Below are 13,473 nucleotides of genomic sequence, written 5' to 3' on the forward strand. Positions count from 1 at the left end.
GTGCAGAAGCAAATAGCCTAAAACACCTGTCTGCCCCAGTTCTAAATTTATCAGAAAAACATCTGTAGTGTGGCTAGTCCTCCAACCCCTCCTACACCCTCAAAAAGGGGGTTGGTACCCTGGTCTCTGTTGGCCTGTCATTGGCTCCTGATTTGATTATAGCCCGACCCGGGCTATGCTTTTGTTTTGTTATGTACTTTCTTGTTCTCTTTTATGAAAACCTTTAATAAAATAAAAAAAATAAAAAAAAAGTGTTGGACTAGAATTTCTAAAACTAAACAGCAGAAAATGTTATAAAATAAAAGAACAACTATTACAAATTCTCTCCCCCCCCCCCCCCCCCCCCCATTCTACTGCTCCAGCGCAGATGTTGGCATGTACATTATGAGACTGCTGATGTTATGCCATCAATATATTAATAATATGGTGAAGAGATGAACCTACATTCATTGTTCGTGGCCAACTCTTCATCCTCTGCATCAGGTGGGTTAGCGAGAAGATCACAGCTGACACTCCGGTTGGGCGCCCATCACTATACTGGGTGCCCAACCAATGAAGATTCCGTGCCATGTTCCATGCACAGATGGAATCTTCATTGGTTGGGCACCCAGTATAGTGATGGGCGCCCAGCCATAGGCTGGGTGTTGTAATTTTGCAACAGCTGGAGGCCCACTGGTTGGGAAACCCTGCTTTATGAGATAGGAATACCCCCGTGAGCACTTCTGGCCTCTACACCTACCTGTGTGTTCTTGGTCTCTGATTCAGCGACGCGGTCCTGCCTGGGCTGTTCTGACTTCCGAGCCGAGCCGGACTGGTCATGTAATCATTAGGAACTGTAGGAGGTTTAACGGGTTCCAGGGTTTTGTATGGAGTATTGCGCCTGTAGAAGGAAAGTAAACGTTACATTTCGTGTACATTTTGTGTACAGATCGATCCATATTTGGTTTTCAGCCATTGCAATGTGCCTTAAAGGGCAACAGGTCAACAGGTGCCAGAAAGTTAAACAGATTTGTAAAGGACTTCTATTAAAAAATCTTTACCCTTCCAGTACATTTTAGCAGCTGTATGCTACAGAGGAAATTCTTCTCTTTTGAATTTCTTTTTTGTCTTGTCCACAGTGCTCTCTGCTGACACCTCTGTCCGTGTCAGGAACTGTCCAGAGCAGCATAGGTTTGCAATGGGGATTTTCTCCTGCTCTGGACAGTTCCTGATACGGGCATCAGGTGTCAGCAGAGAGCTCTGTGGACAAGACAAAAAAGAAATTCAAAAAGAAAAGAATTTCCTCTGTAGCATACAGCTGCTAATAAGTACTGGAAGGGTAAAGATTTTTTTTAATAGAAGTAATTTACAAATCTGTTTAACTTTCTGGCACCTGTTGATTTAAATAAAAAAATTAAAAATGTTTTCCACCAGAGCACCCCTTTAAGGCTACAGATGTAAACCAGAAATTACCATCAGCTAGAAGGGATCTTGAAAAGGAGGAACTGAAACAAAAAGCATGTTGGAAAGTTGGAGAAGGTGTCATTATTTATAGCTGCAAGCTGTCCGGGTATTGTCTGATTTGGAAAAACAATTAGGGAAGTCTGAGTTAGAGGGGGGGTGGGGGACTCTCCCATTTTGGACCCTTGTCTACTGTTAAGATCAAAGAGTGGCTACAAAAACTCTCACTCTGAAGGACCTAACACATCGAAGGATTTCACTGACCGCCTATTCATTTCAGTGAGGAAAGTGTAATACTCCACTTTACCTGCAGGAGTGCTAAAGAGTAACTTACAGCCAAGGTTGTGGCTCAGATCACAGTTGATCGCTGGGGATCGGCCTAAATTATCCAAAGCATACAACAGTTGTATTTTGCAATCTTACCCCAGGGTACCCCGGCCCTGCATGGGTGGACTGGGCGGCTTCTGTGTAGGAGGATTAGTCCTGCTTAATGTTCCGGTTCTTGCCGCTTGGTTACTTCCATGCTGGATTGGAAAAAATTACGAACATTAGAAAAAGATTTCCAGCAGACAATCTGTAGTTATTGATATTATATTAGGATGTCAGGGTTCCCAGACACAGCTCAAGGATGACGCAGGCAGATAAGCAAATAATGCTAATATTTTACTATATGTTCTCCACTATCCCAACACAAACCTAATACATCTGTAAAAGTACATAAGAATTTTAGGATTTTTATTTTCTGTTTGCCAAAAGGAAATATTCCTCAAAAAAGTCTCCGCCTTGTGTTTCCTGTAATCTGCATTTTCGGCCAAAGGCAAACACGAGAAAATGCTTTACAGGACACCGTAACCTCTTTGGGGCCTGTAGGTTGACATCGCAACCAGTTCCCAAAGTTTTCCTCCGATTCAGTCTTCGAGGCAGACTCTAAAGCCCCCCACACCTACATAGATTTATGGAAACTACACAAGACCAACCATGAATTTGGAAAACCCTTAAGAGTTTCATATACACAAATATATTGTCCGACTTGTCTGGGAAGCCTTCCATAATACAATGCAAGTGAAGAAAGCAAGAGGATCTACAAAATGAGGGAAGCACTATGATGGGGTTAGACTGATGAATGGCTAGACTAGGCCTAGAAGGTCAATACATCGGTGATACACGGCCACATAAAGCTGTACTGCATATCCAGAGGGATGGGAAAAAGAAGAAGAAAGATGGAGGATGTAATGGATTGATAGCTCGGCAGCCACGGTTACTGGCGCTATGGAATCGGATGGGATGAAATGACAAAGAGTGTTGCTTACCTTGGCTTTTAGCCACTTAATGATGGCAAAAGGGAGAAATAGAAAGGTAAAGATTAATGAATGATCACAATGAGAGGTCATATATTAGACAAACATGGAAAGAAGTCCAACAAGGGATTTCAGCCTACATTACATTATGACAATACCCAGCATTTCATCAACATGACCTGTTGTATATAAATCGAAAGTCTATGGTCTATACCAGAGATAACAAAAAAGCCAGACATACCCACCCTGGAGCCAGCTACATCAATACTGATGGCCTATTCTTAGGACAACCCTACAATCATTATCCACGGGGGGGGGGGGGGGGGGGGGGGTCTGTCATGATAGCATTGGGGTCCTAGCATTCTGTTCATTAGATCTCAAGCAACAGACCCTCACGTATCATAACCAGTGGGCCATAAATATCTGATAAAGGCAGGTCCAAGATTAGACCGTGTGATCGTGTGGACCCTCACCATCATAATAATGGGATTTCTCTGAACCCTGAGCGAAAGGAGCAGCGTTGCACATACTTGATGACTGTTCCATTCGCTTGCTATGGGACTGCAAAGCTAGCAGCATGTCGTACTACGAATAAACGAAACGGCATGATCGACTGCTGCTTTATTCAATCGGGGGACAAGAGATTCCCAGTTGTCAAGGAGTTTTAATCTTGGGATAAGCTCTTAAGATCTTTGTTGGAAAAGGGGATGGCTACTGGGGTGACTGCTAGATCCAGGCATGGTAAGGGTTGGGGGAAGCCCAGTTTAACATAAAAGATGGTCCCCAAAAGTATGGCCTCTAGCAGTAATACTAAAGGCATAGATTGTGCATGTCTGTGATGGGAATTAGACTTATAACCTATCCTAAGGATAAGCTATCAGTAGTCATGTTGTGGAAGTCCTCAAACTTCTTAAAAGGGGGTACTCTGCTGCTCAGTGTGTGGAACAAACTGGAGCCGGGAGCTCGTGCCCCCTCCCATAGACTTGCATTGAGGGGGCAGGGCTATGACGTCACGAGCTCCCGGCGCCGGCTCCAGAGTTCGGAACAGTTTGTTCCAAATGCTGAGCAGCAGAGTACCCCCTTTAAGGGTAGACCATAATTTGCTCCACTTCTTGGTGTCTGGCTTCCTGGATTTGTTCAGCGCTTATCCAAATACAATGGAGAAATTTATATACAAACACTTCAAGGGAAAGCGGCACCGCAAGTACTACAAATAGTTTCCAACTATGGGACCTGGATGTACACTGCGGGTATTCAGGGTAACGATTAGTGGTGGTGCTAAGACAATATTAAATAGCATCCATAAGTAACCGTAATAGTAGAAACAAAAAGATATCCTGCACTCACTGCAGCAGTACAGGTAATACAGCTCCTCTTCTGGACCTCCAGCAGACGGGTGGACAAGGCTGGCGTGGGGCGCTCAGAGGCGACTGGCGGGGGTTTCACGAAGTGTGGTGCACTTCTTCCAGCCTCTTAGAGGTCCAGAAGAGGAGCCGTATGGCCTGTACTTCTGCGGTGAGTGCAGGATATCTTTTTGTTTCTGCTATTACGGTTACTTATGGAGGAAATTATATAACAGAAGAATGTACAAAGTGCTCCACACTTCACTTTTGCCTGGCTGTATATTAAAAAGATAACCCTTTTCTACAATAAGTACATTTGACTTTTGCAGTCATGTCCTTGAAGGTTGGGTTGACCATATGCGGTTGATCGATTTGCAGCCAACCTAGACTAAAAACTTTCCTCTGTTCCCAAATTTTATACAGGGTCCTTCAATGTGAAGTTCTTTTGTCCTGTTTCTCTGTAAGAGGTCATCGAGGAACCAGATTGTGATCCAAAAAGGGCTTTGTATAAATAAATACACCCAATTATGACCAGTAGTGGTGTTGTAAAGTGGAGGAGAACCAAGGTTAGGAGAACACTAGGTATCTCCATGCTGTGGGACCCCAGGTAAGCAAGATAAATGGACCCCGGGTAATAGAAAAATAAAAAATTAAAATAATTTACCCACCCTAATCCTCCACTGCTTAAGGGTCGGCACATTAGGAAAAAGCTGACAGTACTGAGTAACCAGAAACCATCTAAACAGCAATGGGGGCAGGAGAGTATGCTTTATTGTTGCACGAAAATGTTTTAATTCTAAACTAAAAATAAAAATAAAATTTTAAAACTTTAAAAAGGGGTGTCTTAGGACAATTACATTTGAAGAAAAAAAAAGTTTTACACAATGTGCATAGTACTAAGCCATTTGTTGGGTTCAGCATGGCTTACCAAGCTTAAAGGGGTACTCCGGTGGAATTTTTTTTTTAAATAAACTGGTGCCAGAAAGTTAAACAGATTTGTAAAAATCTTTACCTTTCCAGTACCTTTAAGCAGCTGTATGCTACAGAGGAAGTTCTTTTCTTTTTTAATTTCTTTTTTGTCCTGTCCACAGTGCTCTCTGCTGACACCTGATGCCTGTATCAGGAACTGTCCAGAGCAGGAGAAAATCCCCATAGCAAACCTATGCTGCTCTGGTGTCAGCAGAGAGCACTGTGGACAAGACAAAAAGGAAATGCAAAAATGAAAAGAATTTCCTCTGTAGCATACAGCTGCAAACAAGTACTGAAAGGATAAAGATTTTTTATTAGAAGCAATTTACAAATATGTTAAACTTTCTGGCACCAGTTCATTTAAAAAAACAAAGTTTTCCACCGGAGTACCCCTTTAAGCTTCTTTCACACTGTGTTTGAGGCTCCGTTACAAACAGACGTTAAGGGATTTTTTTTTTTTGACCGCCTTTGACGTCTGTTATTGTAACGGAGCCTAACGGGAGTCATAACGGGCACAGAGGATCCCATTCACTTGAGGGTACGTTCACACATACAGGATCCTGCGCAGATTTGATGTGCAGGATTTGTAACTGCAGATTAGAAGCTGTGCTCAGTCATTTAGTTTACATTGAAATCTGCTGCGGAAAATCCTGCGCATCCAATCTGCGTACGTGTGAACGTACCCTGAATGGGATTCCTCTAACGTCCGTTATAACTCCTGTTATTGCAACCGAAGGTAGCGGGAGAAAAAGACGCTGTCTTCCTAATGGACGTTAGTGTGAAAGGAGCCTTACTCCTTTCTGGCAGAGTTAAAAGTCCTAACAAGTAGAAAATGGCAGCAATAGAGCCGGACCCAAAATGTGGAATTATACAGTGAATGTAATTGTACAAACTAACAGGCTTGATGTGTTCCTATACAAACATCTACAAGAAACAAAGCATGTGCATGCAAGTAGTGTAGCCCCCACCTCACCCCGCACTGCCCTGTCAGTGGGCACAGAGCTGGCTGCAGCCTCATAAAGCCATCTATGTACCGTGCACAGCTGTGGAAATGGCCCGGCGCACACCGCCTTCCTATCTACGCTGCCAGATGCGGCCTCGGACCTGTGTTACACACCACAACTTCCTCATCAAAGAGAAGAGAAATGTCAGCACATGCACAGCCAAGAGGAAGAGCATGGAAGGATCAGCAGGGCACAGCGGGCAGGACAACACAGCGCGGCTGCTAAAACCTGACCCTACGCCATTGTTTCCCAACCAGGGTGCCTACAGCTGTTGCAAAACTACTACTCCCAGCCTGCCCAGACAGCCTTCGGCTGTCTGGGCAGGCTGGGAGTTGTAGTTTTGCATCAGCTGGAGGCACACTGGTTGGGAAACACTGCCCTACGCCACTGTAAATGTATGCTGCTTAGTGTCTGCAGTATATCTGGTGTCTGGATATCAAGGACCTTACATGGGAAGACAAGTGGTTTATTGCAATGACTACATCTTCTCCATAGTGACCAGTCAGCATTGTGTAATGACAAGAATCAATGCCTAGAGATGTAACATTTCTGGAAATTTTTCACAGTTTTTTCTCTGAAAAAAATAAATACATACAAAATCGGGGGAAAAAAATATATAAAACCGTTGAGTAGTTTTACAAATTGATAATCATTTCAATGGTGAATGATGGTTGAACTTTTTATGTGATGGGGAAGAGGGAGAACATTAACTGTGGTGGGGGAAGGAGGGAGAACATTATCTGTGATGGGGGAGGAGGGAGAACATTATCTGTGGTGGGGGAGGAGAACATTATCTGTGATGGGGGAGGAGAACATTATCTGTGATGGGGAGGAGAACATTATCTGTGATGGGGAGGAGAACATTATCTGTGATGGGGAGGAGAACATTATCTGTGATGGGGAGGAGAACATTATCTGTGATGGGGAGGAGAACATTATCTGTGATGGGGGAGGAGAACATTATCTGTGATGGGGGAGGGAGAACATTATCTGTGATGGGGGAGGGAGAACATTATCTGTGATGGGGGAGGGAGAACATTATCTGTGATGGGGGAGGGAGAACATTATCTGTGATGGGGGAGGGAGAACATTATCTGTGATGGGGAGGGAGAACATTATCTGTGATGGGGAGGGAGAACATTATCTGTGATGGGGAGGGAGAACATTATCTGTGATGGGGAGGGAGGAGAACATTATCTGTGATGGGGAGGGAGGAGAACATTATCTGTGATGGGGAGGGAGGAGAACATTATCTGTGATGGGGTGGGAGGAGAACATTATCTGTGATGGGGAGGGAGGAGAACATTATGATGGGGAGGGAGGAGAACATTATCTGTGATGGGGAGGGAGGAGAACATTATCTGTGATGGGGGGGGAAGAACATTATCTGTGATGGGGGGAGAACATTATCTGTGATGGAGGGGGGAGAACATTATCTGTGATGGGGAGGGAGAACATTATCTGTGATGGGGAGGGAAAACATTATCTGTGATGGGGAGGGAGAACATTATCTGTGATGGGGGAGGGAGAACATTATCTGTGATGGGGGAGGGAGAACATTATCTGTGATGGGGAGGGAGGAGAACATTATCTATGATGGGGAGGGAGGAGAACATTATCTATGATGGGGAGGGAGGAGAACATTATCTGTGATGGGGAGGAGAACATTATCTGTGATGGGGAGGGAGGAGAACATTATCTGTGATGGGGAGGGAGGAGAACATTATCTGTGATGGGGAGGGAGAACATTATCTGTGATGGGGAGGGAAAACATTATCTGTGATGGGGAGGGAGAACATTATCTGTGATGGGGGAGGGAGAACATTATCTGTGATGGGGGAGGGAGAACATTATCTGTGATGGGGAGGGAGGAGAACATTATCTGTGATGGGGAGGGAGGAGAACATTATCTGTGATGGGGAGGGAGGAGAACATTATCTGTGATGGGGAGGGAGGAGAACATTATCTGTGATGGGGAGGGAGGAGAACATTATCTGTGATGGGGAGGGAGGAGAACATTATCTGTGATGGGGAGGGAGGAGAACATTATCTGTGATGGGGAGGAGAACATTATCTGTGATGGGGAGGAGAACATTATCTGTGATGGGGAGGAGAACATTATCTGTGATGGGGAGGAGAACATTATCTGTGATGGGGGAGGAGAACATTATCTGTGATGGGGGAGGGAGAACATTATCTGTGATGGGGGAGGGAGAACATCTGTGATGGGGGAGGGAGAACATTATCTGTGATGGGGGAGGGAGAACATTATCTGTGATGGGGGAGGGAGAACATTATCTGTGATGGGGAGGGAGAACATTATCTGTGATGGGGAGGGAGGAGAACATTATCTGTGATGGGGAGGGAGGAGAACATTATCTGTGATGGGGAGGGAGGAGAACATTATCTGTGATGGGGAGGGAGGAGAACATTATCTGTGATGGGGTGGGAGGAGAACATTATCTGTGATGGGGAGGGAGGAGAACATTATGATGGGGAGGGAGGAGAACATTATCTGTGATGGGGAGGGAGGAGAACATTATCTGTGATGGGGGGGGAAGAACATTATCTGTGATGGGGGGAGAACATTATCTGTGATGGAGGGGGGAGAACATTATCTGTGATGGGGAGGGAGAACATTATCTGTGATGGGGAGGGAAAACATTATCTGTGATGGGGAGGGAGAACATTATCTGTGATGGGGGAGGGAGAACATTATCTGTGATGGGGGAGGGAGAACATTATCTGTGATGGGGAGGGAGGAGAACATTATCTATGATGGGGAGGGAGGAGAACATTATCTATGATGGGGAGGGAGGAGAACATTATCTGTGATGGGGAGGAGAACATTATCTGTGATGGGGAGGGAGGAGAACATTATCTGTGATGGGGAGGGAGGAGAACATTATCTGTGATGGGGAGGGAGGAGAACATTATCTGTGATGGGGAGGGAGAACATTATCTGTGATGGGGAGGGAAAACATTATCTGTGATGGGGAGGGAGAACATTATCTGTGATGGGGGAGGGAGAACATTATCTGTGATGGGGGAGGGAGAACATTATCTGTGATGGGGAGGGAGGAGAACATTATCTGTGATGGGGAGGGAGGAGAACATTATCTGTGATGGGGAGGGAGGAGAACATTATCTGTGATGGGGAGGGAGGAGAACATTATCTGTGATGGGGAGGGAGGAGAACATTATCTGTGATGGGGAGGGAGGAGAACATTATCTGTGATGGGGAGGGAGGAGAACATTATCTGTGATGGGGAGGAGAACATTATCTGTGATGGGGAGGAGAACATTATCTGTGATGGGGAGGAGAACATTATCTGTGATGGGGAGGAGAACATTATCTGTGATGGGGAGGAGAACATTATCTGTGATGGGGAGGAGAACATTATCTGTGATGGGGGAGGAGAACATTATCTGTGATGGGGGAGGGAGAACATTATCTGTGATGGGGGAGGGAGAACATCTGTGATGGGGGAGGGAGAACATTATCTGTGATGGGGGAGGGAGAACATTATCTGTGATGGGGGAGGGAGAACATTATCTGTGATGGGGAGGGAGAACATTATCTGTGATGGGGAGGGAGGAGAACATTATCTGTGATGGGGAGGGAGGAGAACATTATCTGTGATGGGGAGGGAGGAGAACATTATCTGTGATGGGGAGGGAGGAGAACATTATCTGTGATGGGGTGGGAGGAGAACATTATCTGTGATGGGGAGGGAGGAGAACATTATGATGGGGAGGGAGGAGAACATTATCTGTGATGGGGAGGGAGGAGAACATTATCTGTGATGGGGGGGGAAGAACATTATCTGTGATGGGGGGAGAACATTATCTGTGATGGAGGGGGGAGAACATTATCTGTGATGGGGAGGGAGAACATTATCTGTGATGGGGAGGGAAAACATTATCTGTGATGGGGAGGGAGAACATTATCTGTGATGGGGGAGGGAGAACATTATCTGTGATGGGGGAGGGAGAACATTATCTGTGATGGGGAGGGAGGAGAACATTATCTATGATGGGGAGGGAGGAGAACATTATCTATGATGGGGAGGGAGGAGAACATTATCTGTGATGGGGAGGAGAACATTATCTGTGATGGGGAGGGAGGAGAACATTATCTGTGATGGGGAGGGAAATTATCTGATGGGGAGGGAGAACATTATCTGATGGGGAGGGAGAACATTATCTGTGATGGGGGAGGGAGAACATTATCTGTGATGGGGGAGGGAGAACATTATCTGTGATGGGGAGGGAGGAGAACATTATCTGTGATGGGGAGGGAGGAGAACATTATCTGTGATGGGGAGGGAGGAGAACATTATCTGTGATGGGGAGGGAGGAGAACATTATCTGTGATGGGGAGGGAGGAGAACATTATCTGTGATGGGGAGGGAGGAGAACATTATCTGTGATGGGGAGGGAGGAGAACAATATCTGCGATGGTGGATTATCTGTAATATTGGGGAGGGAGAACATTAAAAGGAATATTGTTTGAATTGTATTCCAGGATTTGCTGGTCTTCAAGTGAGCCTGGAAAACTTACAAGGATTGTCTGATGGTATTTATGAATGTCAAAATGTTGTTATCGAGTATGAATTCCATGTTATAAGCAGAATATTTATCATTATAAAAGAACAAATTCCATATTCTCCTTTTTGTTTTTCCTAAATTTTTACACCAAAAAAAAAAATATAAAATTCTTCTAGGATATCCCACGCAAAGAGTGTTATTTACCACATGGAGAGTAGGATAAGCGGCTGTCAACTTATCTCCAAGGGAAAATCTAATGTATATGACTTAATAGATGGCGGTAGAGTAGATCTAGCAATTCCCAAAGGTACAGTATTCAGCTCGGGCTATGATGGAATACCTTGTGTTTGCAGGCGGAGGGACTCAACGAGAATGTAAATTCTCCGTCCTTGCGTTGCCCCATTATGAGATTTCTCTAACTCCTGACAGGAGCAATTACAATGATGTATATGCAAATGCAAAAGGTTAGCCAACACCTTAACAACATGGGGTGGCGCACATCAGCGATGATCAGTATAATCTGCACCACGCATATGAATTAATAAAACGGTTCAGCCTACGCATACAGACACACCGGTGATCCAATGGAATTCCAGCTGGGAGTTCATACCCTTTTAGGTCATCCATTTATCATGTGACACAAAGGCAAAAAAATAAATCTTCCCTATGTCTAGTAAGACAAGGAACCCTCCCAAAGCCATCACTGAAGAGGGGACGGAAATGATTACATGGACTGGCAGAAGAATAGGCTCGATGGAGAAAAAAAAACACATCCCGAATAATTGCGTTAGGAGAATATCTATCTTATGAGACAATGGACATTACTCAGCAGACACTTCCAGATTCCAAGATTTTCTTCTTTCTGCAGCATATTACATAATAAAAACAAAGTACTTAAACTCCAAGACGTAAATCTGCTATAGAATTCACAAGGATTCTAGGGTCATCACCGTTGGGTTCACTTTAAAAGAGGTTGCGCCTCCTCAAAATAGAGTAGAAACCCGAATACTGCCAAGACTTGTAAGAGCGTGAGAAGAGACATGAAGTGATTACTACGGGGTATTACTTGTTAGATCCCAGCAGCTGTGCTAAGCAGGAAAGAACGAATTAATGTCACTATGAAGGGTCTTTAACCAGCATTGCAAAGGTTAAAAACGTTATAATCGTAAGAAAATGCACTTCCTAAAATTGCCTAAAATACTTAATAATTTATGTAAGTCAGATAATCATCTAATGTGTATGGCAGTCTCCCCTGATGACAGATGTCAGGGGAGAAAAGGGTCGGGCATGTTGAATTTCAACTGTCCCATCCTATAGATCTGTGTTTTCCAACTGTTGCAAAACTACGACTCCGAGCATGCCCAGACAGCCGAAGGCTGTCTGGGCATGCTGGGAGTTGTAGTTTTGCAACAGCTGGAGTTGCACTGTTTGAAAAACATTGATTAAGATCTTGGGGAGATAAGCCACCACCAGAGGATTTCCCTCTCTCCCCATTCAAAACACATGCACTCCAAGGGTAGGTTCACACCATGATAGTGCCTTTTGAGGCATGTATGTCTGCAACATGCCAAAAGGGGATGCCAACTGATACCAACACAGACTGGCACCGGCACGCTATTGAGTCAGGGACAACACATACACACTTGGAAAATAATTAAAGGGTTACTCCACTGGAAAAACTATATATATATATATTTTTTTTTAAATCAACTGGCTCCAGAAAGTTAAACAGATTTGTAAATTAGTTCTATTAAAAAATCCTAATCCTTCCAGTACTTCTCAGCTGCTGTATGCTCCACAGGAAGTTCTTTTCTTTTTGGAATTTCCTTTCTGTCTGACCACAGTGCTCTCTGCTGACACCTCTGTCCATATCAGGAACTGTCCAGAGTCGCAGAGATTTTCTATGGGGATTTGCTCCTACTCTGGACAGTTCCTGACATTGACAGAGGTGTCAGCAGGGAGCACTGTGGTCAGACAGAAAAGAAATTAAAGAAAAAAACTTCAGCAGCTGATAAGTACTGGAAAGATTTATGATTTTTTTATATAAGTAATCTACAAATCTGATAAAAAAAAAAAAATCATGTTTTCCAGTGGAGTACTCCTTTAAACTGTGAATGTTTGGGCCACTGATGTCAATGGGTCCCATGCCTGTCCATGTTGGTATTATACATGAACATCCCATTTTGACAGGATGGCGATGTATTCCCGTGTCAGAAGGCACAAGCAGGGTGTGGAAGTGCTCAAAAATATAAGAGAACAAAAAATGTTGAGAACCAAAAATGATGAAGTGCTGGATGCTTTACACAATGGATACCAGCAGAGCAGATCGACCTCACTGTCTAAGGATTGGTTCCAACAGGTACCATCACGGTGCACGTCATTTTGACAGAAATAACAGCCCGGCGTCCTTCTCAATTATGCAAAATCAGTATCCAAATGCTTTACTTTGTGCACTTCTGGGTAGTGCTGGGCGGTATACCAGTTCATACCGCAATACCGTTTCCATAGCAACCAACTCCAACGCGTGATGGCGTAGAGAAATGTACAGCCGCACAGCGTCTCTGGGAAGTCTAGTCCGAGCCGTACTAAACTAACTGTGGAGGAGCTGGGAGGAGACTACAACTCCCGGCAGGCACGTGACTTCTGGGAGGGGGGGGGGGGAACTCTCGCAGAACTGCGGAGACATGGAGGAGAGTTACCGGGAGGCCTGACTGAGACCTCGGGTGCCATGGTGAGGACCCCCGACCACCGGGAAACCCAAGCAGAACTGCGGAGATATGGAGGAGAGTTACTGGGCGGCCTGACCGAGATCCAAGGTACCGTGGTAAGGACCATCGACCACCAGGAAGCTCGAGCAGAACTGCGGAG

The 13,473-nt window shown here is 44.8% G+C and overlaps 1 protein-coding gene and 1 long non-coding RNA gene across 8 annotated transcripts in view; one reads left to right on the top strand and one right to left on the bottom strand.

Annotated features, from left to right (window-relative positions):
- Positions 1–13,473, bottom strand: part of ABI1 (abl interactor 1) — a 100,802-nt gene that overhangs the window by 22,351 nt on the left and 64,978 nt on the right. For 4 of the 7 annotated variants that reach the window (XM_056519362.1, XM_056519361.1, XM_056519357.1 and 1 more), the window contains exons 4-6: positions 2,751–2,765; positions 1,864–1,964; positions 740–880 (exon numbers count right to left, since the gene is read on the bottom strand). In XM_056519362.1, coding sequence (XP_056375337.1) covers positions 740–880; positions 1,864–1,964; positions 2,751–2,765 — 257 coding nt within the window. The remainder of the gene's footprint in view (positions 1–739; positions 881–1,863; positions 1,965–2,750; positions 2,766–13,473) is intronic. The other 3 variants (XM_056519360.1, XM_056519358.1, XM_056519356.1) reach the window with 1 other exon arrangement.
- Positions 1–13,473, top strand: part of LOC130273103 (uncharacterized) — a 42,140-nt gene that overhangs the window by 3,340 nt on the left and 25,327 nt on the right. The window contains exon 2 of the long non-coding RNA XR_008843871.1: positions 10,583–10,633. This is a non-coding gene — a long non-coding RNA (uncharacterized LOC130273103). The remainder of the gene's footprint in view (positions 1–10,582; positions 10,634–13,473) is intronic.

Source organism: Hyla sarda, chromosome 5, assembly GCF_029499605.1.
Source record: "Hyla sarda isolate aHylSar1 chromosome 5, aHylSar1.hap1, whole genome shotgun sequence".
In the NCBI taxonomy this organism is placed as follows: Eukaryota; Metazoa; Chordata; class Amphibia; order Anura; family Hylidae; genus Hyla; species Hyla sarda.